Genomic DNA, 25,173 nt, shown 5'->3' with positions numbered 1-25,173 from the left:
ATCAACGAATGCGTAGCTAAAGGGGCGTTGAAAAAACACCTCCAAAGCCGACACCTGGCCTTTAATAGTACCCAAGGCCAACCGCTGCTCAACCCCTCTTTGGAGAAAAGCCAATATCCTAGCCACTGAAAAGGAGCATAGATGCACCTTAATTGATTCACACCATGAGATGTATGATTTCCACGTACGATGATAAATCTTCTTGGAGGTAGATTTTCTAGCCTTCAACAGTGTAGGAATCACTGAGTCAGAAAGACCCCTAATCTTCAATACCTGGATTTCAACAGCCACACCGTTAAAGCCAGCGACTGTAAAGCAGGATGGAAGATCATCCCTTGAGACAACAGATCTTCCCTGAGAGGAAGTCTCCAAGGGGCATGGGCAACCAACCTTACCAGATCTGCATACCAAGACCAGCGAGGCCAGTCTGGGGCCACCAGAATGACCGGAATCCCTTCCACCTCTATTCAGCGCAGAAGCCGCGGCAGAAGTTTCAGCGGAGGAAACGCATGGATCAACCGATACTGACCCCAAGGAGCCACCAGTGCATCTGTGGTGTCAGCCAGAGGATCCCGAGACCTGGCTACAAACCTCTGTGCCTTCTCGTTGAGCCAAGAAACTAACAGGTCTTCATGGGGTGTCTCCCACCAGACACACAACAGGTGAAACACCTCCGGGTGCAGGGACCATTCCCCCCGATCCAATACCGAACGACTCAAGTAATCCGCCTGCCAGTTCTCCACTCCGGGTATATGCACGGCAGAGAGGGCTGAAACTAATTTTTCTGCCCATATTAAGATCTTGGCCACCTACTGGGCTGCCAGGACACTCTTGGTGCCCCCTTGATGATTGACGTAAACCACTGACGCAGGGCCAAGGAACGGAGCCACCACAGAAGAGCACTTCTTGCCTTTTGACCCAACCGAATCAGATTGTCCAAAGATTTTGGATCCTTGTTCCACTTGACAAGAATTTCCCTTTTCAGAGGTCTTGTGTGGCACTGAGCAAACGGAACCGCCCCAAAGATAGACAGCATCAGGCCTAGAGCTCACATGCAAGTCTGCAATGAGGACAGAGTGACAGCAACTGAATTGCCCTCTGCAACTTTTGCAGCTTTTCCGGGGGAAGAAACACCCTCACAGAGTCAGTCCCAGATAAACCATTTCGGAGGCTGGTTCCAGAGTAGATTTTCTGAAAGTGCAATCGCTAGGGGTTCAATCATCAGGGAGAACAAAAAAGGAGATAAAAGGGCACCCCTGTCGTGTACCCCTACCTATGGTGAAAAACCAGATAAAGGACCCTATTTTTAGAGCCATCCGAGGCATGCTATAAAGAAGGGAGACCCATTTCCTATGCTGAGGTACGAACCCCATGTATTGCAACACCGACCCCATGTATCCTTAGTCAACAGAGTCAAAAGCCTTAGCTATGTCAAGGGACACAATAACAATGGACCCAGTATGTTTGTGAGAAATCTGAAGGTGAGTAATTAAGCGACGTAGGTTGGTGTCTGTGAATTTACCCGGCATAAAACCGGTCTGGTCAATATCAACCAAGGATGGGAGAACCGTGGCAGGCTAGTCACTAAGATGTTCGTAAGTATCTTAAAGTCAGCATTAAGCAGGGCTATAGGTCTATATGATGCACAGTCCGCGGGGTCCTTGCCAGGCTTAGGGATGAGAACCACATAGGCCTCCAACATAGAAGGGGCCAAGACTTCAGTATCAAAACAGTAAGCATATAGAGCCTGTAACCGGGGGGCAAGGGTGTCTAAGTGATGTCTGTACCAATCCGCCGCAAACCCATCTGGGCCCGGAGGTTTTTGGGGGGGGAGGGAAGGACCTTATGGCGGCCCCCATTTCCGGGAGTGTAAAGTCACGGTCAAGCCACGCCCTATCATCCGCCTCAAACAAGGGCAGGGGGAGAGCGTCAAGGAGAGCCACCAACTACGACTGGTCATAAGGTGGGATGAAAACATACACCGAAAGATAGTATTCTACAAACCTAGCCATAATGTCATCAGGATCAGTAAGTATATCCCCAGAACTAGAACGGACACAGGGAACACATCAACCACCAGCATCGCCAAAAGTTAGCCATTTTTGTCCCCCTTCTCAAAAAGATGTATCATGTAAGGCCAGCTGGCGCTTACCTGCCTCCAGGTTGGCGAAGGCCACCGCACCAGGAGCATCTGCATACTCCCGTTCACATTCTCTCTCTCTAGGCCTCAAAGCCTCCCTAGTAGAAATATGATCAGTGCGAACCGCTTTAATGGCAGAAATATACTGTCCCCTCATCACCGCTTTAAACGAGTCCCACGCCACAGTGTCCCCAGCTGAATCAATATTATGTTCCCAATATTCAGACATGTGAGGCTGGACCTTCTCCAACACCTGCTCCGCCTGGAGCCAACCGAGGACAGGCACCCCCCACAGCTCTGGCCACCACCAAGATAGTAATCAACGGTTCATGATCTTAGACACCCCCGCCAGATAAGAGGCCGCCCGTATCAAAGGCAGGCATGCCCCATTTGCAAAAGCCAAATCAATGCATGAGGCAGTTCTGTGGGTGCGAGACATACAGGAGTAGCTCAGCACCCCCGGGTTTTTACACCGCCAGACCTCCATGAGCTAGGCAGCCGAGGCCCAGGACACAAGGTCCAGAGCGGAGGCCCACGAGGGATTGGAGGTGTCTAAAGCACCATCCATGACAGCATTATAATCCCCAGTGAAAATTACTGGCAGGTGCAGATAAGGAACCAGTTTCACTAGGAGATCATATAGGATCTGCGAGTGAAAGTGCGGAGGCACATAAATACATACAATAACCATGGCTACACCCGAAATGTCCAAAAATAAGATAAGATACCTCCCCCACGGTTCAGAGATTATCCTCTGGATGGTGCAGGGCACGCTTTTAGCAACTGGGATAGATACTCCCCTAGCATAAGAGGAGAAAGGCGCATGGAACATATGTTGAAGCCATGGCCTACGGAGTGCAAGAACCCTGCTCCCATCCGGATGAGTCTCTTGCAGAAGAACAATGTGTGGTCGAGCCTCCTTCAAATAAGCAAATATTGCAGCCCTCTTAACTTTGTCATTTAGGCCCCTAATGTTCCAAGACAAAATCTTAAGTGACATAGCCATGGTAAATAATTAAATTGCATAGCCAACCCCGAAGGGTTGTGAGCGAGCAATAAAACACAGATCTACCTCCCGAGGGACAGTAACACATGACAGTGCGTAGCAATAGGACCCATAAGACATGAACACGGACATTGGGGTGCCTGAAACCTGTGAAAACAAACCCTGCTGTAATACCCAAACACAAAACAGCATCCAGCTTATCCCCAAAACTTGCAGCCAAAGGCTCCGTAGCGTGGCTAGAACAGTTCAAAGCAGTCTCCTGCCCAAAAAAGGGGCAAAAAAGAAAAAGCAAAAGAAAAAAACAGCAAATTCAACAAGTTATAAGACTATAGGGTATGGTCACGCCACAGCTCCAATGCAACGACCTCCAAACAATGGGGTACAGGTGCATCCTCACCTGCCTGATGGCAAGGGAAACAGCAGTGTAGTGCAAACTTGGTGAACGGAGCATTCCACGGTCCATATCAAAACGTCCATAGGATAGGGAGAAAGGAATGGGCACAGGGAAAAATGCAGGATCAGGGCCATAGTTTACACAGCCAGGCCAGCAGGAGCAGAAAGGGCAAAAAAGCAGGCAGTCCACATTACATGGAATCAAGCCAGTCTGCAGCCTCTCCAGATGATTCAAAAAATTTAACCACACCCTGATATTTCACTCTAAGCTTGCTCTGATAGAGCATGCTGTATTTCAGGCCCTTGGTACGTAGTCGCTTGTGAACTTAAGTGAAGGAGCGGCGCCTCTTCTGCGTCTCGAAAGCAAAATCTGGGAAGAGCATAATTTTGGTATTCTCATTTTGATAGTCTCAATTACCCTCTCTTGCGCGCCTCCGTCAGGATCCTGTCTCTGTCCCGGAAGTTCAGAAAGCAGACCAGGAAAGGCCTCGGTGGGGCCCCCGGTGGTCTCGAGCCCATTGGTACTCTATGTTCCCTCTCAACCACATATGTGGGGGAGACATCCAGCAGCTGCAAGAGATCTTTAAAGAGCTGCACAGCAAATACAGTTGGATGAGCCCCCTCAGCCTTCTCAGGTAGGCCCACTACTTTGATATTGTTCCGACGCTGCCAATTCTCAGCAAACTCCCATCTTGGCAGCCAGGGCACTCACCTGATACTGCAGCTCCCCAAGTTGGGTGCTGTGCATGGCAACCGTGTCTTCCACCTCAGAAATTCTCCACTCAGCTCCCGTCAGGCGGCCACGGATTTTATCCAGGTCATGGCGTATGAGAGGCCAAGTGATCAATGCGAATCATCAGCGCGGCAACCATCTATGGCCTTCAGGATAGGTTTAGTAATGTCTGCGGCCTGAGTCTCACCCTCCAGTTGCACAGTGATCACCGGAGACATGACCCTGGAGCATGAGGCCTGAGCCGCCCCGCTGGGAGACTGTGTTTTTAAATCCATCCCCGCTTGCTAGAGGAGGGGGAGGAGACCACACGTGGCAGCAAGATGGTGGAGGGCTCACATGCGCTCCTGGTCTTCTGGGTCCTCTGCTGCTTCAGAGGCTGCAGCACAGACACCAATTTCCTGCCCGCCATGATACCGGCACACTCCCAGATCAGCCAAGGTAAGTGAGAGTGGCACTAGATCGGTAAAACCCCGCTGCAGAGCGGATAATGGTCAGGTGAATGCGGAGCTCCGAGGGAACATGTCCAGCCTCGATCACATCCCGGCCACCAAGCACTGGCATATTCTGAAAGACAATGAGGTAGTGGAAGAACTGGTGGATACAACTCCTAAAGTTATCTTTTGGAGAAATACATTCATACGGGACATTATTGTCCCCAGTCACTTTAAATCAGATGGGAGAAGCGTTTTTTGCCATACTCTCCTTTCTGGCACATTTCCATGTGGAAATTCCCATTATTGTGAATTTATTGACAAAGATCAGGTGGGGACATTACTCAATGGACAACACTATCACTTTAAACACTTTGTTAATTGCCAAACAATAGGAATAGTCTACCTGCTGAAGTGTCCATGTAATTGTTTCTACGTGGGGAAGACGAAATGTAGATCTTGGGAACATATACGGGACGACCATGTCAAGGACATTCAGGGGGAAGGCTTGGTTAGTCCAGTAGTGAGACATTTTGCCAAATTCCATCAACATATAACTAAGGGTTTACGTTTCACAGCTCTAGAGAGAACTCACCCCGAGGGGGGAAATTTAGATAGGACTATTCTACAGAGGGAATGTGGCTGTATTTTTTACTTTACAAACATGTAAAAAACTGGAGCTTAAAGCATAAATCGAGCAACTCTCCATTATAATATACCATATGTCCTAGGTATTGGGTTAATTTTATTATATCTCTTTTTTCTTGCCATATTTGATACCTTTTAATGATTTCTGGCTTTTCGCTTATTATCATCCCTCCTGTTTCTTAGGGGGTACAGATGGAAGTGATGGTAAGTAGATAGGGGTAGAAAATGTAGACCCTTCTCCCCTTCCTACCTTTCCCTCCCTTTTCGTGTATTTAATAAAGTTTGTTTCAATAAGTTATATGTGGCTGTGTTATTTAGTTTTTTTTGTCTAATGTACTGTATAACATAATGTTTGTTGTAAAGCACCCATTGGAATATTCGATATGCAGGAGGGGTCTTCCTCCCCCCCCTTCTTTTTTTTTCCCCCTTATTGTGGATTCATTGTCTGGAGGGGGTCATGTCTGCACTATTATGTCTAGTAGGCAGTCTCTGTGTATTTTTTGGTGTTTATGCCTTATGTTTGTATGTGTGGTTCTATTTATAGACAATGTTGGCAACTAAACGTGGGTTGGCTATGCGGCTTTCCAAGTTCTTTGTTGTGTGTGAAAAGTTTTGGTTTCTCTCTTTCTTTCGTAATAGCATTTCTGGCTATTACATTATTCATAGTGTACTGTATAGGCACAGTTCCCTTTTTCATTATGGCCGTTCACCTACTTACGGCTTTAAATACATCATTACGTCATGCCCGTGTCTGCCTTTGTTGACATTTTTAGGGGAAAGAACCTTCTGTTGTTTGGGTGCACTTGTCTGCGTGCCATCATGAGGCAGGGCATGGGGGACAAGAGGGGAGTTTGTGGTAACCCCGCCTTAATTAAAACACGGATATATAGAGCCAGCATTTCGGACATTTGGGGTATGCTGTTTTTAAAAAGTGAAGCCAAACTATCAGGGTGTTCCTCTAAGGCAGGGGTGTCCAAACTATGGCCCTCCAGCTGTTCAGGTACTACAATCCCCATGAGGCATTGTAAATCTCTGACATTCAGAGACATAACTAGGCATGAAGGGAATTGTAGTTCCTGAACAGCTGGAGGACCATAGTTTGGACATAGCTGCTCTAAGGTATGAGTAGCTTTGATGTAGATACTTTTTTACCCCGTATGTTTATCTCTGTTATGGTGTTTGTGTCTTATAAGGGGTCTTTGACTTTCAATATATACAGCTATACTATATGTCTATCGCTGGCATATATTCTGAGGAAGTACTGAAAAGCAAAATGCGGTAATCCTGCATACGCATCTGTTGTGAACAATAGCTGATCGTGTATCATACATTACTATATGGTTTTTGAATGTATCGAGTCTCACATATTCTACATACTATGTTAATATTTTTAACTTCTAGTTTACTATGTAACAGAATAAAGAATGTATGTTGTATTTTTACGTTTTATTTGGTGTATAATTTATGGCACACTCAAAGACTCCTATCACACTCCACACAGATATATTCAGTGTCAGCAGTTGAGACTCTATATTTGTATTTTAATTCTAACTTGTCTTCAATGTTTCCACATGACCACAGGAAAATCCTTTAATCATCCTTATAAAGGATATTCAATTTCTATTAAACGTCATTCCACATATCAATTTGTGTATGTTGCATATACTATTAAATGTCTGTGGGCTCTAGCTACTTTGGAGAAACCTCACAGAAGCTTAAAGTATAACTAAAGGCAAAACCTTTTTTTAGTTTTGGACAGAGCCGTGATGTGCCCCTTTTAGGGAGATTCACACTGTCTGTTTGTCCTGTTTACCATTTTAATTAAAAGTGAAAGTACAGTATAAGAAAATCCCAAGTTTTGGGTTGTCCCCAGAAAAGTAATAATGGGGAAATCTTCCAAAGGGAACACTAGTACTGGTGACCTTGGGCTCCCTAAGAAATTCCCTGAATTTGCAAGCATTTCCTCTCACTTCCCATTTAGCTATGGGACAGGAAGTGAAGGAAAATCTCTACAATGGGACACAGATGGCAAATAAAAAAATCTGACTAATACTAATTTAAGGATCACATTGCACAACACAGGTATTGTATTAGGGATAAATGGATGGAATTACTGATGCTCAGCACTCTTTTTTAGAAAAGAGTCAAACATATGCGTTATGGCCATTGATATATTCCTATATTGCAGAAAGGTGGGGATTGAGAACTTTTTCTGAAAGAGAGTGAGGTCAACTGGATAAATAAATTAAAAAATCCACAACCATTCGAACTGAATGTAGATTTCGATCTGAATTTCTTTTTATAAATGGGTAATATGATCTTTATTGTGTATGTATTTGATTTTACAGGCACAGTAGTGTGAAAGATCCATCCTTGTTGGCTCTATGACAAGAAGAAAAGAAAGGTGTATTAAAAGTTAATGATAATAATAATTGTGTCTTGTCTGGTCAGTGAAATTTTGTGAGCATTTAATATATGGCAAGGGTCAAGCAGATTGATATAAAACTGTTACCTTGTGTTTCTTAAAATGCTTTGAACTTTTTAAATATGGTAACAGAGGATGATGTATCAATAAAGAAAATTTATTGTTGCAGTTGATTGTTGCTGCTAAGTTGTTTCTATAATAAACACACACACATGCACGTTGCATTTCTTGACATATTTTTCCCAGTTCATTGTAGACTTTGTAACATTACAGATGGAACTGTGTGAGGATCACTGAGAAGAAATTGCTCACTCGTCTACGTTTTCAATCAATCTAAGCAATACAAGTTTGATGCTCCAACACTTTTAAACTAAAAAGGTAATTTGTGTAATTTCTAATGCTTCCCAACTCTGCTCAAAAGTAAAAAAATAAATAAAAGTGTTTACAGCTCCAATATAAATCTTTTTTTTTTTTTTTTAACAAACTTTCAATTGTAGTGTGGAAAGTGGCTAACAGATACCAGTGAACTCTACCTGTTGGATCTACTGTATAACATTATGTTAAAGGTACCTTGCTGATAAAAACCAATAATAATATACAGTATATACCTGTAATTCTGAAATACCTACAGGCTATTGGAAGGTACTGCACACCAACTTAACTTTTCTATTTCCCTGCAAATGCATTATGGAAAGGTAAAATTTCTTTGTGACTTTCGACTGCAACAGAAATAAATTTAATGTCCATAAAGAGTTGCCTAACAAAGTCCAATCAGTTTCCCCAACATAAAGGATGCATTGTTCAAATACTTCCAGAATTCTATACCTTTTCATCTTGGGGGCAATGTATGTTTACACACAAGCACACACCTTGCAATGCTCTGGTACACACCCACAACAGAAATAAATAGTGTATACAGATCTGATATGACTTGTGTTAATAAATACAGAGTGAAAGGTCCGGAGCTTAAGCGTCATCAAGAATGCACAAGCGTTACCCTCGGGACTCGAGAGACCTGCAAGACAAAAGTTAGGGTTAGTAGACAAGTACAAAATATTGGAGCCAAATGTATTAAAAAGATAGGTGAGATGAAAAAAAAAAAAAAGATTCTGTTTTCCCTCATGTGCAAGGGAGATGAAAAACATAAAGTGATGCCTTCACATGATTGGATGATGGAGCAAAAATTTCACATTATACTTTAGTAAACCAGGCAACGTTTCACTTAGCCACACTTCACAGTAATTCCTGCTTTAGTGAACTGGTGCCTCAGTGTTTAAAAGGAAAATTGGAACTGATAATTGTGCGTTTCTAACTAACGAAGCTGATTTTTATTTTTTTTTTTATCAATCTGCTATTTATTGCATACTAGGATGACCGCAAACGAACAGACCTATTGCAACGATTCAAGTCTACTGCACACAATTTAAACAGTATATGGAATAAAATCAATAAAAATGTTGTTCATAATGGTTATTCAGATTATTTCTTTCATGATTTATGCTGTAAAACAAACAGCTATATTTGTGCTGTATAAGCATTACATTCTGAAGCAAAAAGTGTGAAGGGGGCATAAGGAAAATTGACAAAAATCCAAGACTTGGTCAGGCCATGTCTACTACAACCATCAAAAACTAACCAAACAAACATGTTACAAACTTTTAAAATAATACTCTTGGTATAGACATTTCTGTTATGGAATGCCCATAGGAGGTGCATCAGAGGAATGAATGATACAATTTAATATAGGGGAAGAGGAAACAAAGTATTTATCACATATTAAACTATGTGAACAAATTAAAGACTTTAAAACACCTAAAAAACTCAACTCATCCCACCAAATCTCAATTACCTTATTAAAATGTAGCCAAGAATTAGGATCATTATCATTGACAGCACAAGAACCAGTAAGGCATAAATAACTTGATTTTTTTTCTCTCTACACCATGGTAGGAATGAAAGAAAATTACTTGATTACTGGGGAAATGGCTTCCCACAGCCCTATTGTATTCTTTCGGAAGGGGGATAGGGCAGGGAGCCTTCCCAGCAGGCAGAATAATCGCATGTAGAAAAGCCTGGCAGGTTGCTTTTACTCAAGTTAACCACCGTTTTAATTAGGTTGCTGACATCCCAATTTAAGACCAAACAAAACAAATATAGCATGCGTACAGCATCTGAAAACCCGATGAACACTATGCAATTGAAAACGCATTTAGCAACTATTATAGCACCTTTCCCAATTTAAGATAGAATTTCAGCTAAACCTCAACTACTCTTACAAATGCTTCCTGCCCTTATAATATCTAGCTAACCTGTGTAAAAAAGATGCATGTACACCCCTTACCTAGTTTCAGTGTCAGCAAGCAGGGACTGCCTACAATGGCTGCACTATGGGAGCCTAAGGGTGACATCATTGTCCCCGGCTTTCACAGTCAATGACAGTGTTCTTTCTATTCCTATGCAGCCTCTGCTGGCTGAAACAGAGGATCATGTGACTGGATAGGAGTGGGCTGAAAATACAGTAGATCACTATATACATCTGTTACGGATCAACTGGCACCCCGACTGGGTACCTCCGTTGACGGATGCTCCTAGTGCTTCCCGAGGGCTCCAAGCACTCCACCAGACACCACAGCCACCTCAGACTCCACGAACCGCCGCAGCTTGGTCGGGGTCTCGACGCCTCCTACCCACCCTGGACATACGACAAGGCTCCAGGTTCCAGTGGGTGAACCTCTCTTTCCACAGAGAGTGAAGCAGGAACAAGCTCTTACAAGAGCTTAATGATTATCCAAGGGAGTATAAAGAGCATAGCAATCCCTTGTAGCAGGTTCCCCCCAAACATGAGTCGAGACTTCATGAAGGGGTAAAAACAGACTGTTTATTGAAGAGACACACACTCGATTTATACACACATGAGCACATCCCCCTCCTGATCAAATTACTACATACAGGTCAGGGGTTGAATGATTACATTATCATATGCAGATGAAATTTTATACAGAAGCAGAATTAACCAGAACTAATTATCTGGCCATTTGGACAGAACAATGTGAGGTCATTAACATTTAACAATGGGACAGGTAGACTTTTAACACAATACACATTCCATCTCAAACAGACAATAGAAAAAGCCTGCCAAGGACAGTCTGTGTGTCTCCTTCCTTGAAATACATGGAATACACAGTGTAAAGTGGGATTAAATCGTCATAGTTCAGGAGAGATATTGCTGACAAATATTGTGCCACTTGAAGCAATCCAAACCATTAAGTATCTGTCTTTCACCCTCAGTGACGGTGAAAACCAACACAACATCTTTTTACACAGGTTAGTTAGTATAGGTGTTAGGAGGGGGAGGAAGCATTTTTAAGACAAGTCAGGCTGTAGCCGAAATTCTTCTTTTATTCCTCCTCGCCTTCCATCTCATCCATTGAGAAAAGCCTGTCCATAGTTTATTGTTATTGTAATATGATCTCTGAATGGGGGAGAGTCTAATAAATGACAAGATTGTTTCCCCCATTCACAGATTGTATTACATGCAGTGTAAGAAATGCATGGACTTTCCTCAACCTGAGGAAGGAGGGGGCAGCTGCCATTAGGACCTTTTCACTGCAGCTTACAAAAGACTTGAAGCTAAAACTCTCTCAGCACCAGAAGTTCAGCAGCTGCTAAAGTATATTTCTAAAGGATCCAGCTGCCTAATAGATGTGGGACATATTACAGGTAAGTGGTGTGACTGCCGCTATTGAAAAAAAAAAATTCTTCTGCTTTAATTTCACAACCAATAACAGAGTCTACGGACAATTTCTTAAACTCCAAAGACCTACCAAAAGAAAATGCCAACCAATTACAGAATCTGTATTTATCAAAATAAAACAATCCTTATCCAATAACAAAACATTGGAGCTTTCTAAACATTTTATTTTCTTGTTTAATACTAAACTATAACAAAGCTGGAGACCATGCAAAGAGTTGGAATCCTCCCAAAGCTGTAGATCAATCTCACTAGTGAACAGTGATCTCAAATGTTTGCTACAATTACAGATGAACACCTATTGGACATAATTCCCCAACTGGTTATACCTGTTCAAGTGGAATTAGTCAAAAAAAGGCAGGCACCGCAAGGTTCATAAACTTGATATGTATGCATAACTTCAGCAAATGACTTCTCTGCTCTTAACTTTGGATGCAGAGAAGGTGTTTGATAGATGGCATTGGGGATATTTGATAAAGGTACTGCAAGAATTTGGATTTAACAGTACTGTTCTTTCACTCTCTTTTAGCTCCAAGTTTCAGACAAGGTTTTTCCCCTTCATTTTCTTCTTATTCAGATCTAGCCCTTTCCTTCCCAAATAATGATCCATCCCCTCTACAAAGGTTTACTCTGGTGTTGCTCTTCCTGTTTTCTTTTTTTTTTTTTTTTTTTACATCTTCAAATTTCACTGTTAGCTGTATGTATACTTATCTTTTTAAACCCGAACACATATTAATTACACAGATTCTGGGGCTAATTGAATGCAGATAAGGCACTGAATTTAATTACCACCTTAATCAGCCACAGAACCCATGTAATTAACCACTTCAGCCCCGGAAGATTTTACCCCCTTAATGACCAGGCAATTTTTTGCAATTTGGCACTGCACGACTTTAACTGGTAATTGCTCGGTCATGCAACACTGTACCCAAACAAAATGTATGTCCTTTTTTTCCCACAGATAGAGCTTTCTTTTGGTGGTATTTTATCATCACTGGGATTTTTATTTTTTGCGATAATAATGTAGCCAAATTTGGACTACTACATATGCATATATGTCATAAATACATACATTTAATTTATCGCTATGATGCAACCAGAGTGCACCTTTAAGGTTCCTTACAAGAAGGATCGGCTTTCCCCAGAAATTGACAAATTGGATTGTGGGGGATATAGTTTGGATCTGAAGGCAGGCTGTTGCGTGGATGGGACTATACTCCCATGGAGCCACGGGAGAGTGAAGGATCATGGGGAGCCGATATACCTCTCTGCGGGCCGAGCACGCGCTCTCTTGCTTCCGGGACTCATGGAGGACAGATCGGTCAGAGAGGTGCCAGAGGACACTGTTGGTGACGGAGGCCAAAGAGTGCGGCCTAGAGAGAGAGCGGAGCCCGTCCTCATCGGTGCGGATGCTGGTAATCACCGGTCGGTGATAGATCCAGTGGCGTTGAGTACAGAGCGGGCGAAGCTGAACTGACTGACCAGGAGCAGCGAGAGCCGATCATCCTCTGTGATGCAGGAGTGGGAGGAGGAGATACTTTGCCTGGGTGACCGGATAATCCCAAGTGGACACTGCTGTGTAAAAGAGTGCCTCGTGACATCCTGAATTGCAAGTATAAACCTGCATCCATTATACACTGACTGCAGATAGGATTTTATACAGACTAGTACTAGTCATAATATATATATATATATATATATATATATATATATACTGACATATATGACAATTGATTATATATTAGGCCATTGAGTATCTATCGGTCAGTTCAGTATAGAGCATACATTGATCTCTCTCTATATATATGTAGGACGATTGATTATATATTAGGCCATTGAGTATCTATCGGTCAGTTCAGTATAGAGCATACATTGATCTCTCTATATACATAGGACATTTGATTACATATATGACAATTGATTATATATTAGGCCATTGAGTATCTATCGGTCAGTTCAGTATAGAGCATACATTGATCTCTCTCTATATATATGTAGGACGATTGATTATATATTAGGCCATTGAGTATCTATCGGTCAGTTCAGTATAGAGCATACATTGATCTCTCTATATACATAGGACATTTGATTACATATTAGGCCATTGAGTATCTATCGGTCAGTTCAGTAAAGAGAATACCTTGATCTCTCTCTATATATATTAAGTATGTATTAGGCCACTGAGTATCTATCAGTCAGTTCAGTATAGAACATCCATTGATCTCTCTCTCTCTTTATATTTATATATATAACAATTGATTATATATTAGACCAGTGTTTCTCAACTCCGGTCCTCAGGGCACACTAACAGGCCAGATTTTAAGTATTACCTTGGGGAGATGCAGACTAGAATACTGCAATCACTGAGCAGCAAATGATATCACCTGTGATGCATTTCAGTTTTCTTGCAGACCTGGCCTGTTAGTGTGCCCTGAGGACCGGAGTTGAGAAACACTGTATTAGACCATTGAGTATCTATTGGTCAGTTCAGTATAGAGCATACATTGATCTCTCTATAAACATAGGACAATTGATTATATATTAGGCCATTCAGTATCGACCATATGTTGATATCTTCATATATATAGGCCACTTGAGTATATATCAGGCCATTCAGTATCTATCAGTCAGTTCAGTACATATCAGCAGTGCATGATATATAGATTATTTATTGATCAACCAGTAATAAAAACCCCCCAAAATCCACATCATGTCCGAAAGGTCGACAAGGAGAGGCAGACGCTCACAGGCCATGAAAGGTGGGCAAGCAGCCTCTGTGTCCACAGTGAAAAGTGGTGGTCACAAACATGGTGCATCCTCTGCAGGCCTGTCCTTTTTTTCCTGTGCTGGCCGTGTTATTCAGCCACAACATGTAGAACAGTTGGGGGAGTATATAAATAAGCCGTCCTCATCCTCCTCATCCTCTGGCACCCACACTTATACTAATTTGCCTTCCACTGCCACTGCCAAAGCGGCCCATTTCACAAGCTGCTTCTCCACAGCTACTCCTTCTGTCGCCCCACCATCATGCACAGAGGAGTCACCTGAACTATTCGATCATAGTGTCAGTGACATGCTGCTGGTTCTGCCACATCTGGCTACTCCACCACCTCCTCCTCCTCCTCTCCTTCCTCCATGTCCTCTTCTGCTCAATTGTTCTCTGAAGCAGCAGTGCTCCCTAAGCGTTCAAGGGGCTACGCAAGCAGTCAGGCTAAAAGATGCCATGCCGTGCTAAAGTTGGACTGACTAGGAGTCACACCGGGGCAGAGATTCTGTCAGCTCTGCAGGGGCAGGCTCAGAGATGGTTGACGCCACGAAAGCTTGAGCCAGGAATGGTTGTATGCGACAATGGCAACAATCTTCTCTCCGTCCTCCGACAGGGACACTAGACACATGTTTCATGCTTGGCACATGTCCTGAATCTGGTGGTGCAGCATTTCTTGACCAGATGCCCAGGCTTCCAAGATCTGAGGCAGGCCAGAAAAGTCTGTGGCCATTTCCGGTGTTCATACAATGCCAGTGCTCACTTTTCTGACATTCAATAGGAATTCAACCTGCCCACCAACCGCCTTATTTTTGACATGCCCACCAGGTGGAACTCAACATTGGCAATGCTGCAGTGGCTGCACATGCAGCAGAGGGCCATCAATGAGTACCTGTGTGAGTATGGCACAAGGACAGGCTCAGGGGAGCTTGTCTTTTTTTCGCCACACCAGCGGCTTTTGATAAAGGATGCATGCACCATCTTGTCACCATTTGAGGAGGCCACAAGGATGGTGAGCCGGGACGATGCATGCATCAGTGACACTATCCCTCTGTCTACCTTCTGGATCACACGCTTCACGGAATCATGGACAGGGCACTTGAGGCAGAACAGCGGGAGGAAGAGGAGGACGTCCTTTCCTCACAAGGCCCCCTTTACGCAAATATCATGCCTGCAGGGACACAAAACACACAGGAGGAAGAGGAAGAGGAGAAGGAGGATTGTGGCAGCATGGATGTAGAGGATAGCATAAAGCAGTCTTAAAGGGATGGTTGTCATTCCCCAGAAACCTCAGGAGTTGTACGTGGTTGGGGAGAGGTTGCTCCTGACAATATCATCCTTAATGCCCCAGAGAACTCAGAAGCTCATGCCTCCTCAAACTTATGTTGCATGGGCTCCTTGATTCTGCAAAGCCTGCAAAAGCACCCGAGGATTTGTGTTATCAAGGAGAGGGATAATTACTGGTTGGCAACCCTTCTTGATCCACGTTACAAGGGTAAAGTTACAGAGCTCATCCTGCCTTTGCAGAGGGAGCAGAGGATGAAAGACCTTGAGGAGGCCTTGAAAAGAAATTTGTGTAACACCTTTCCAGACACTGGGAGGTTAACATTCTCTGGACGTGTTTCTGAGGCATCGTTCAGCCAAAGGAGGAGCAGTGGAGAAGGCGGCTGGCTGACCGATGCCTTTAAATAGTTCTTTAGTCCTCAGCAGCACCCAGGGCTGTTAGGTTTAGGCAACCATTGGCAGTGTCTCCATCATATGGTGCATGATTATCTAGGGGCAAGAGCAGACTTGGAGACCTTTCCAAGTAAGCATCCACTGGGTTACTGGGTCTTGAGGATGGACCACTGGCCAGAACTTGCTCAATATGCAATAGAGCTACTGGCCTGTCCTGCTTCCAGCTTGCTTTCTGAACGGATGTTCAGTGCTGCTGGAGGTTTTGTGATGGACAAAAGAGTGCGTCTGTCCACAGACTCTGTTGACCAGCTCACTTTTATCAAAATGAATCAGTCCTGGATCAACAGCAACTATCAAGCCCCTGATGCTGATGTAACTGATTGAATTTGCTAGGGGTCTGCCACCCCTTGAAAACTGCATATGCTGCCTATCCCATTCCTCAACCTTGATTCTGCTAGCTTCCAACAATGTTTTTGGTTTAGGTCACCACCAACCCCCAAGGCCTACTTTTTTCTGCACTTGTATGACAGGTGCATACAATTTAAATTTCGTATGTAATATTTAACAGCAGGCCCTGTCCCTGTGCCCTGCGCCCAGCAAGAGTAACTGTGAGGGGTTACGGTGTTCAGGCACCACCAACACCAAAGGCCCAATTTTTGGCACCTGTATGACATGTACAATGCGATTTCAAATTTGTATGGAATTCTTACCAGCAGGTCCTGTTCCTGCGCCCAGCAAGAGTAATTGTGAGGGGTTATGGTGTTCAGGCACCACCAACAGCAAAGGCCCAATTTTTGGCACCTTTATGACAAGTACATTCAATTTCAAAATATGTATGGAATTTTTACCAGCAGGTCCCGTTCCTGCGCCCAGAAAGATTAATTGTGAGGGGTTACAGTGTTCAGGCACCAACACCAAAGGCCCAATTTCAGTTTCAGTTCCTGCCGATACTAACCTTCCAGGTCCTCATCACTCCAGCAGGTTTGCATAGCTGACACCCAACCTTGGCCAGGTCAGATGACAGCAGAGTGCCCCCACTAGATCACTGATAAGAACACATACAACACTTAATCTTTGCCGATTTCAAATTTGTATGGAATTCTTACCAGCAGGTCCCGTTCCTTCTCCCACCAACAGCCAAGGCCCATTTTTTCTGCACACGTATGGCAAGTACATTTGATTTGGTGTTCAGGCACCACCAACAACCAATAAATATAAAAAATAGTGCAGTGCATATAAACTAAATGATTAAAATAAAACAAAGATAAAAGCCATAAGAGTTCATAGGCATGAGCAGGTAAGTATTCAGGAAAGGAGGCCTTGAGTGAAGATAGAGTGAAGATAGATGAAATACACTCCATGCAATGTCGTTCCGTGTGTATTGAGCCCATCCACCAAGAAACACACTGCCTCTCACCTCCACTATTCGACCACTAGGGGTCACTAGGCCAATCAATAACCAACGGTGAATCAGGTCCTCACACAGATATCCCTGCACAGCTTGGGCAGATCATCCGGAGTCATATAAAATAAAAAGCGATCTAATGCTCTCTGTCTTTAACACATTTTATTCAAGGCAATACAAGTAAAATTACCCACAAGCAAGGCACTATCACAGTGCCAAATGCAGACACAGCTGACAGAATGTAGATCATGCTGGGCAGCCGCGGGTGACGTCAAATCTCCTTCCCCCGTTACGTCAATGGGCGTGACTTCATCAGTGGGGTTGGAGTTATATCAAATCCCCGCTCAATAAATATACAGTGACTTAGCACCTGAACGCCAAAGCCTGTAGCCAGGAAGGAGATAGAACCTACATGCCCCTCTCCTTTCAGGAAGACCTGCTCCCCATCTTGGCGACACCGGAAAGGATAAAAGAGATGCTCGCTCATCAAGCTGGACACTTGAACCATGGAAACGGAATAAAAACCTAATGAAATTAGATTTTAAAAATATATATTTAAAATACATATATAAGGTTGTGACGTGATGACAATGACACCCCTTCTTTTTGGAAATGAAACAATTTAAATCAAAGTCTACATTGAGACCTCCAGGCGTTAATACATGTGTGCGATAAATCCAATAGGATTCCCTGCGACTGAGTTGGCGTATATAATTGCCTCCCCTCCAGTGCCGCGCCACCTTCTTCAGACCCCAAAATTTCAAGCCAGTTGGATTACGCTGGTGGCAGGCTTTAAAATGCCTAGGGACACTATGGTTGGTTTTACCTAGTTTGATCTTATTAATGTGTTCCCCTACTTGTACATGGAGGGCCCTAGATGTTCTCCCTATATATTGCAACCCGCATCCACATTCCAGCATATATACAACGCCTTATGTGGTGCAGGTGATGAAATCTCTAATATCGTGAACCTCCTGGGTGGTGGTGGCAGGGAATTTTCTTTTTTTCTTTTTTAAATTTTTTGAATTATTGTATGCCGCACATTTGCCGCATGCATAAAAGCCTTTTAGGAAAGGGCAGTCTATTATCAGAGGCTACTGGGGGATCCACTACCCCTGGCACAACACGATTGCGCAGAGAAGGGGCTTTTCTATAGATGAACTTGGGCCGTGAGGGAAGGACAGGGCCAAGTATACAGTCGTGTTGAAGTATAGGCCAATACTTAGAAATGATTTGTTCGAACTTTTTATATTGGACATTATAATCCAATATCAGGCCATATTCACTGCTCTGGGTCACCTTTTGTACCTGCCAAAATACTTTCCCCGTCAATTAGTCCCACTTTTTCTATCTCATTATTAATAAGAGAATGGTCATAACCCTTATCTTGGAACCTGGTGGCTAATATCCGAGATTAGGAAAGATAGTCTTCTTCCAAGGAACAATTGCGCCTGATGTACATAAATTGTCCTCTAGGAATATTGCATAGCCAGAGTTGATGATGGCAGCTATTCCTCGATATATAGGAATTCCTATCAGTTGGTTTAAAGAAAGTGTGGGTCAAAAGACTATCGCCCTCTTTAAAAATCTCATGATAAAGATGTTTATTACTTTTGAGGTTTTTTGGTTTGACCTTCAGTGTCCAGCAGCAACTGTTCTAGGTTTAAGTGAGTGAGATCTAGCGCTGAATATTCTTCTCTGTTTACCACCAACAACCAAGGCCCAATTTTTCTGCACCTGTATGACAATGACATGCGATTTCAAAATTTGTATGGAATTTTTACCAGCAGGGCCCGTTCCTGTGCCCAGCAAGAGTAACTGCGAGGGGTTGGGGGTGTTCAGGCACCACCAACAACCAAGGCCCAATTTTTCTGCACCTGTATAACAAGTACATGAGATTTCAAAATTTGTATGAAATTTTTAGCAGCAAGGCCCATTCCTGCACCCAGCAAGAGTAACTGTGAGGGGTTACGGTGTTCAGGCACCACCAACAACAAAGGCCCAATTTTTCTGCACCTGACAAGTACATGCCATTTGAAATTTGTATGTATATTGTCGGTATTGGGGTGGGGGCGTTTTTATTCTGATGCCTAATTGTGGTAAAAAAAAAAAAAAAAGAAATTTGTATGTATATTTGTATATGACATTTCCTACTTTAGAAATGTCAGTATTACTGCAGCAGGCTACATAAAGTATCTCACATTTTTTTCAGTGTGTGTGTATTTTTTATATATCTATATATATATATACACTGTATATATATATAATATATCAGTATCTCACAAAAGTGAGTACACCCCTCAATTTTTGAAAATATTTTATTATTTCATGTGACAGCACTGAAGAAATGACACAATGTAAAGTAGTGAATGTACAGCTTGTATAACAGTGTAAATTTGCTGCCCCCTCAAAATAACTCAACACACAGCCATTAATGTCTAAACCGCTGGCAACAAAAGTGAGTACACCCCTAAGTGAAAATGTCCAAACTTGGCCCAAAGTGTCAATATTTTGTGTGGCCACCATTATTTTCCAGTACTGCCTTAACCCTCTTGGGCATGGAGTTCACCAGAGCTTCACAGGTTGCCACTGGAGTCCTCTTCCACTCCTCCATGATGACATCACGGAGCTGGTGGATGTTAGAGACCTTGTGCCCTCCACCTTCCATTTGAGGATGCCCCACAGATGCTCAACAAGGTTTAGGTCTGGAGACATGCTTGGCCAGTCCATCACCTTTATCCTCAGCTTCTTTAGCAAGGCAGTGGTCGTCTTGGAGGTGTGTTTAGGGTCATTATCATGTTGGAATACTGCTCTGTGGCCCACAGGACCAAAGAACAGGGATCATGCTCTGCTTCAGTATGTCACAGTACATGTTGGCATTCATGGTTCCCTCAATGAACTGTAGCTCTCATGCAGCCCCAGACCATGACACTCCCCCCACCATGCTTAACTGTAGGCAAGACAAACTTGTCTTTGTACTACTCACCTGGTTGTCGCCACACATGCTTGACACCATCTGAACCAAATACATGTATTTTGGTCTCATAAGACCATAGGACATGGTTCCAGTAATCCATGCCCTTTGTCTGCTTATCTTCAGTAAACTGTTTGCAGGCTTTCTTGTGCATCATCTTTAGAGAAGGCTTCCTTCTGGGACGACAGCCATGCAGACCAATTTGATGCAGTGAGCGGCGTATGGTCGGAGCACTGACAGGCTGACCCCCCACCCCTTCAACCTCTGCAGCAATGCTGGCAGCACTCATATATCTATTTCCCAAAGACAACCTCTGGATATGACGCTGAGCACGTGCACTCAACTTCTTTAGTCGACCAAGGTGAGGCCTGTTCTGAGTGGAACCTGTCCTGTTAAACCATTGTATGGTCTTGGTCACCGTGCTGCAGCTCAGTTTTAGGGTCTTAGAAAACTTCTTATATTCTGGGCCATCTTTATGTAGAGCAACAATCCTTATTTTCAGATCCTCAGAGAGTTATTTGCCATTAAGTGCCATGTTGAACTTTCAGTGACCGGTATGAGAGAGTGAGAGCGATAACACCAAATTTAACACACCTGTTCCCCATTCACACCTGAGACCTCGTAACACTAACGAGTCACATGATACCGGGAAAATGGCTAATTGGGCACAATTTTTACATTTTTTACTTAGGGGTGTACTCACTTTTGTTGCCAGCGATTTAGACATTAATAGCTGTGTGTTGAGTTATTTTGAGGGGACAGCAAATTTACACTGTTATACAAGCTGTACACTCACTACATTACATTGTAGCAAAGTGTGATTTCTTCAGTGTTGTCACATGAAAAGATATAATAAAATATTTACAAAAATGTGAGGGGTGTACTCACTTTTGTGAGATACTGTACATCGTACAGATGCGCTACTTTACAGGCACATTAGGGGGACCCCCCAGACATGATATTTGAAGGAATTTTTACAGGCACATTAAGGGGACCCCCCAGACACGATATTTGAAGGAATTTTTCATTTTTATAGTTTCACTTTAAGCCTCATCAAAATCAGTAAATCACTGCTCCTTTAAAAATTATTGTTTTTGAAAAAAAATGTTTGCATTGCTACATGCTCCCCAGGTAAGTACCCAGACCCCCATACATTTTTTTTGGGCAATAACTTACACTTAAGCCTTCAAAATTAGGATGTTTGATTTTTCACGTTCGAAGCCCATAGACTTCAATGGAGTTTGTTTGTTCGAATGAACTTTTCCCCTGTTCGCGGTGTTCTGGTACTAACCGAACAGGTGGGCGTTCGGCTGATCAATACTCGCTGACTGTACCCCCAATGCTACCACTGGGTCCTCTACCTGGAGTATTTCCAATAAGAATGTTTTCACTCCTCCTGCTCTTTCCTGTCTTATCCACGTCTGTAGCTGTTTTAACTGCCCTGCTAGGTAATATAAATATATATCTGGAAGTGCCATCCCTGCTTCAGTTTTCGATCATTGTAACGTTGTTATTTTAAGTTTGGGTCTACCATTAGTCCATATAAATTTTACAAATTGCGAGTTTAACTTTTTAAATATAGATTTTGGTATAACTACTGAAGAATGAGAGAATATCTATAAATATTTGGTTAACACTACTGTCTTGATTAAATTTATTGTTCCTGCCACCGAAAGTGGTAACTTTGACCATATCCTCAACTTGCATTTAACTTGTTCCAATAAGGGATTTACATTCATTGCCAATGCTTCCTCTGGATCCAACGTAATTTGAATACCCAAGTATTTGAATGAACTCACTATCTTCAACAAGGGAAATTGTTCCTCATTCCTCTGTATATTGTGTCTAAATGGCATTAAAACCGATTTCTGCCAATTGGTTTTTAATCCTAAATACTTCCCAAACCTATTTATTAGTTTCATTGCTTCCGTTAAGGAGTTTTGTGTGTCTCCCATATACAGTATTATATCATCAGCATAGAGACCAATGACCTCCTTCCTATTTCCCATTACTCTTCCTTTAAATTTCCCCTGATTTCCTAAACCTCAAAAGCAAGAATCTCTATTGCTATAGATGGGGGGGGGGGGGTAGAGGACATCACTGTCTTGTCCCTCCTTTTAAACTTATTGTAGATTACATTCATCAAAAGAGTTGAATGAGATTGACAATAGAATATGGTTATCCATTTTCTAAATCTTTCTCCGAAACCAAACTTTTCCTTTGATTTCTGTAAATACAGCCATTCATTAGAGTCAAATGCTCTGGCCGTATCCAAAGATGCCAGGGCACTCGACTCTGGTATGTATTCCTTCATTTGTTCCATCAGTTGTGTTCTTCTTTTATCAAATGACGTTGATTTTCCTGGCATAAAGCCAGTTTGATCGCTATGAATAATTGATAAAATTATGTTATTAAGCCTTCCCCACTAAGATTTTCACCAGTATTTTATAATCACTATTAAACAGCGAGCATGGTCTATATGAGGCACATTCACTTAGATCTTTATCTGGTTTGTCTTCCTTGTTGCTTCCATTTCGGTTTTGAACAAATATTAACCCCTTCATTTTAGCTTGTGAAAATTCAGAGAGCATAAAGTAGGAGAGAGGACAGCATAGTTATAACAGCCATTGTCTCTTACGTGTAACTGTTTTGCTGCTGCCGACGTCGGGCTGTCCTCATTTTCTCAAACCTGGCTTCCATCTCTTCCAGCACTTTTGGGGTGTAGCGCACAACCAGCTTTACTGTCCCTTGTGCTGCCTTTAGAAGCTCCACTGCTTTCTCATGTTGTTCTCCTTCTACACTCTGCGGAGGGACAAGAAGCAGAATGAGTATACTGTTCAGGTATATATTTATAAAACAAGACCCATGTATAAAATATTAGCATAAAATATGGTTTTAGAGTCTATTAATACTTGTGCGACTTCAAAATCATGCGATTTCTGCCACTTGATGCGACTTTGATAGTACAATTAATTTAGTTTAGTATAATTCTGATACAATTTTGGTTGAGTGCGACTTTATTACGACTTTGGCTTTGACCAATGTGGTCGTTTTGGTTGTGCTCTACAAAGTCATTAGACATGTGCAGTCTTTCCATGATTTGAAGCTACATCAACTACCATTCTACTATGCACTGAGAAGGGTCTTATTGTTGCTCTGACTGATGCACTGGGCAGTGGAATGGCAGCTGGCATGGCTTTTCAACAAAGTTAGGGAAAAACAGGTGCCAGTACAATGACAGGAGCATGGAGGAAACTTTTATATTTAAAAGTTGTTGTAGCAGCATTTTGTGGCGTTTGCCTTTAGATGGAACCATTTAAAAGTAAACTATAGGTTTACGCAAACTTAGTCTCCCACTAGAAAAAGAAGATCAAATGCCTAGGATTTGTGGCACTAGCCATTACTTGTTGGCAACCCTCCCTGATCCACATTACAAGGGGAAAGTCGCAGAGCATCCTACCCTCGCAGAGGTAAAAGAGGATGAAACATCTGGGAGATGCCCTGTGGAGGAACTTTTGTTAATCATTCCAAATTGTCAGTAAAAGGAGGAGTGGTGGTGCCTTTACATAAATATTTAGCCCCTAATGTCCAGGTCTGTCTGCTGCCAGCACATATATATAGCAGCTCCATTACATGGTGGCCAATTACCTGGGATTAAGAGTGGATGTAGAGACCCTCAGAATGGGTGACCCCCTGACTGCTAGGTCACAAGGATGGACCACTGGCCAGAGTTTGCCTGGTATGCAATTGAGCTGCCCTGCAGCCAGTATGGTCTCTGAATGTGCATTCAGTACTGCAAGGGGCCTTGTGAGAGACATAAAAAAGTGAGTCTGTCCATGTACACTGTTGACCGGCTGAAATTTGTGAAAATGACCTTGAATCAGCAGAAGCTGCCAAATCTCTGCTGCTGGTGTTTAAATATTTGAGGGATCCGGCCATTCTAATTAGTTAAAGAGGAAGTAAACCCTCCTCAGGAAGTTGTACCTATAGGTAAGCCTATGATAAGACTTACCTATAGGTACTGTAAATATCTCCTAAACATGTACGGTTTAGGAGATATTTACCTTTAATGCAGCCAGTGACGTCACTGGCGCATGCGCTCTGAAGGAATGGCTGATCGTGCCGTTCCTTCAGAGCCCCGTGCCGTGACCGTCGGCTCCCGCGCGCGTGCGCGGGAGTGACGTCACCGCGGCTCCGGCCAATCAGATGGCCGGATGCCGCGATCCCGGAAGACGGGCGACTGAACATGTCGCTCGTCATACAGGTAAGAGAGCGGCACGGCGGGGGCTCGTTCTAAGGTAAGTATTTCATAATGAGCTAGTATGCGATGCATACTAGCTCATTATGTCTTTCTCTTGCAGGTTGTAAAAAAAAAAAAATTTTTTTTGAACGGGTGTACAACCTCTTTAAATCTTTTGCTGCATCCCAAGCTTCTCCTTTTACTGCTGCAGGTCACAAAAAATGTTACATTCCAACACCATTGCCAGGTTAAGTCCCCTTGAGCACACCCACCATTAGCACATCCCTCTACCTGCCACAGCTTAAGATATCCCACCAGGGCAGTCTTTAACACAGGGCAAAAGGGGCAGCTGCCCTGGAACCAGTCATTGTTGTGGGGCCCAAAGCAGCAGCCCGTTGAGCCCGGATTGCGTAATAAGTAATAAGGTAATAGGTAATAATAGGTAATAAGTGGATTTTGGAGGGCTCAAGAAAATGTTTGTCCAGGGTCTAATCAATATTAAAGATGGCCCTGTATCCCACCACTGCTACAGGCCTGCTACCATTACAGTCTACAAACAGGGTCACAGCTGCATAGCTGTTGTTCT

General features: G+C 43.0%; 1 protein-coding gene across 1 annotated transcript in view; it reads right to left on the bottom strand.

Annotated features, from left to right (window-relative positions):
- Window positions 1-8,377: 8,377 nt before the first annotated feature.
- LIN7B (lin-7 homolog B, crumbs cell polarity complex component) overlaps window positions 8,378-25,173 on the bottom strand; it is a gene marked incomplete at its 5' end in the record, with an annotated part of 183,421 nt that continues 166,625 nt past the window's right edge. Inside the window, 2 exons of the mRNA XM_082274250.1 lie at window positions 8,378-8,791; window positions 22,986-23,149. Of these exons, the coding sequence (XP_082130376.1) occupies window positions 8,770-8,791; window positions 22,986-23,149 (186 nt within the window). The 3' untranslated portion in view covers window positions 8,378-8,769. The remainder of the gene's footprint in view (window positions 8,792-22,985; window positions 23,150-25,173) is intronic.

This window comes from Pelophylax lessonae, assembly GCF_965119305.1.
Source record: "Pelophylax lessonae genome assembly, chromosome: 12".
Classification (NCBI taxonomy): Eukaryota; Metazoa; Chordata; class Amphibia; order Anura; family Ranidae; genus Pelophylax; species Pelophylax lessonae.
Note: the sequence above shows the minus strand (reverse complement) of the source record. Positions and strands in the feature narration are given on the sequence as shown.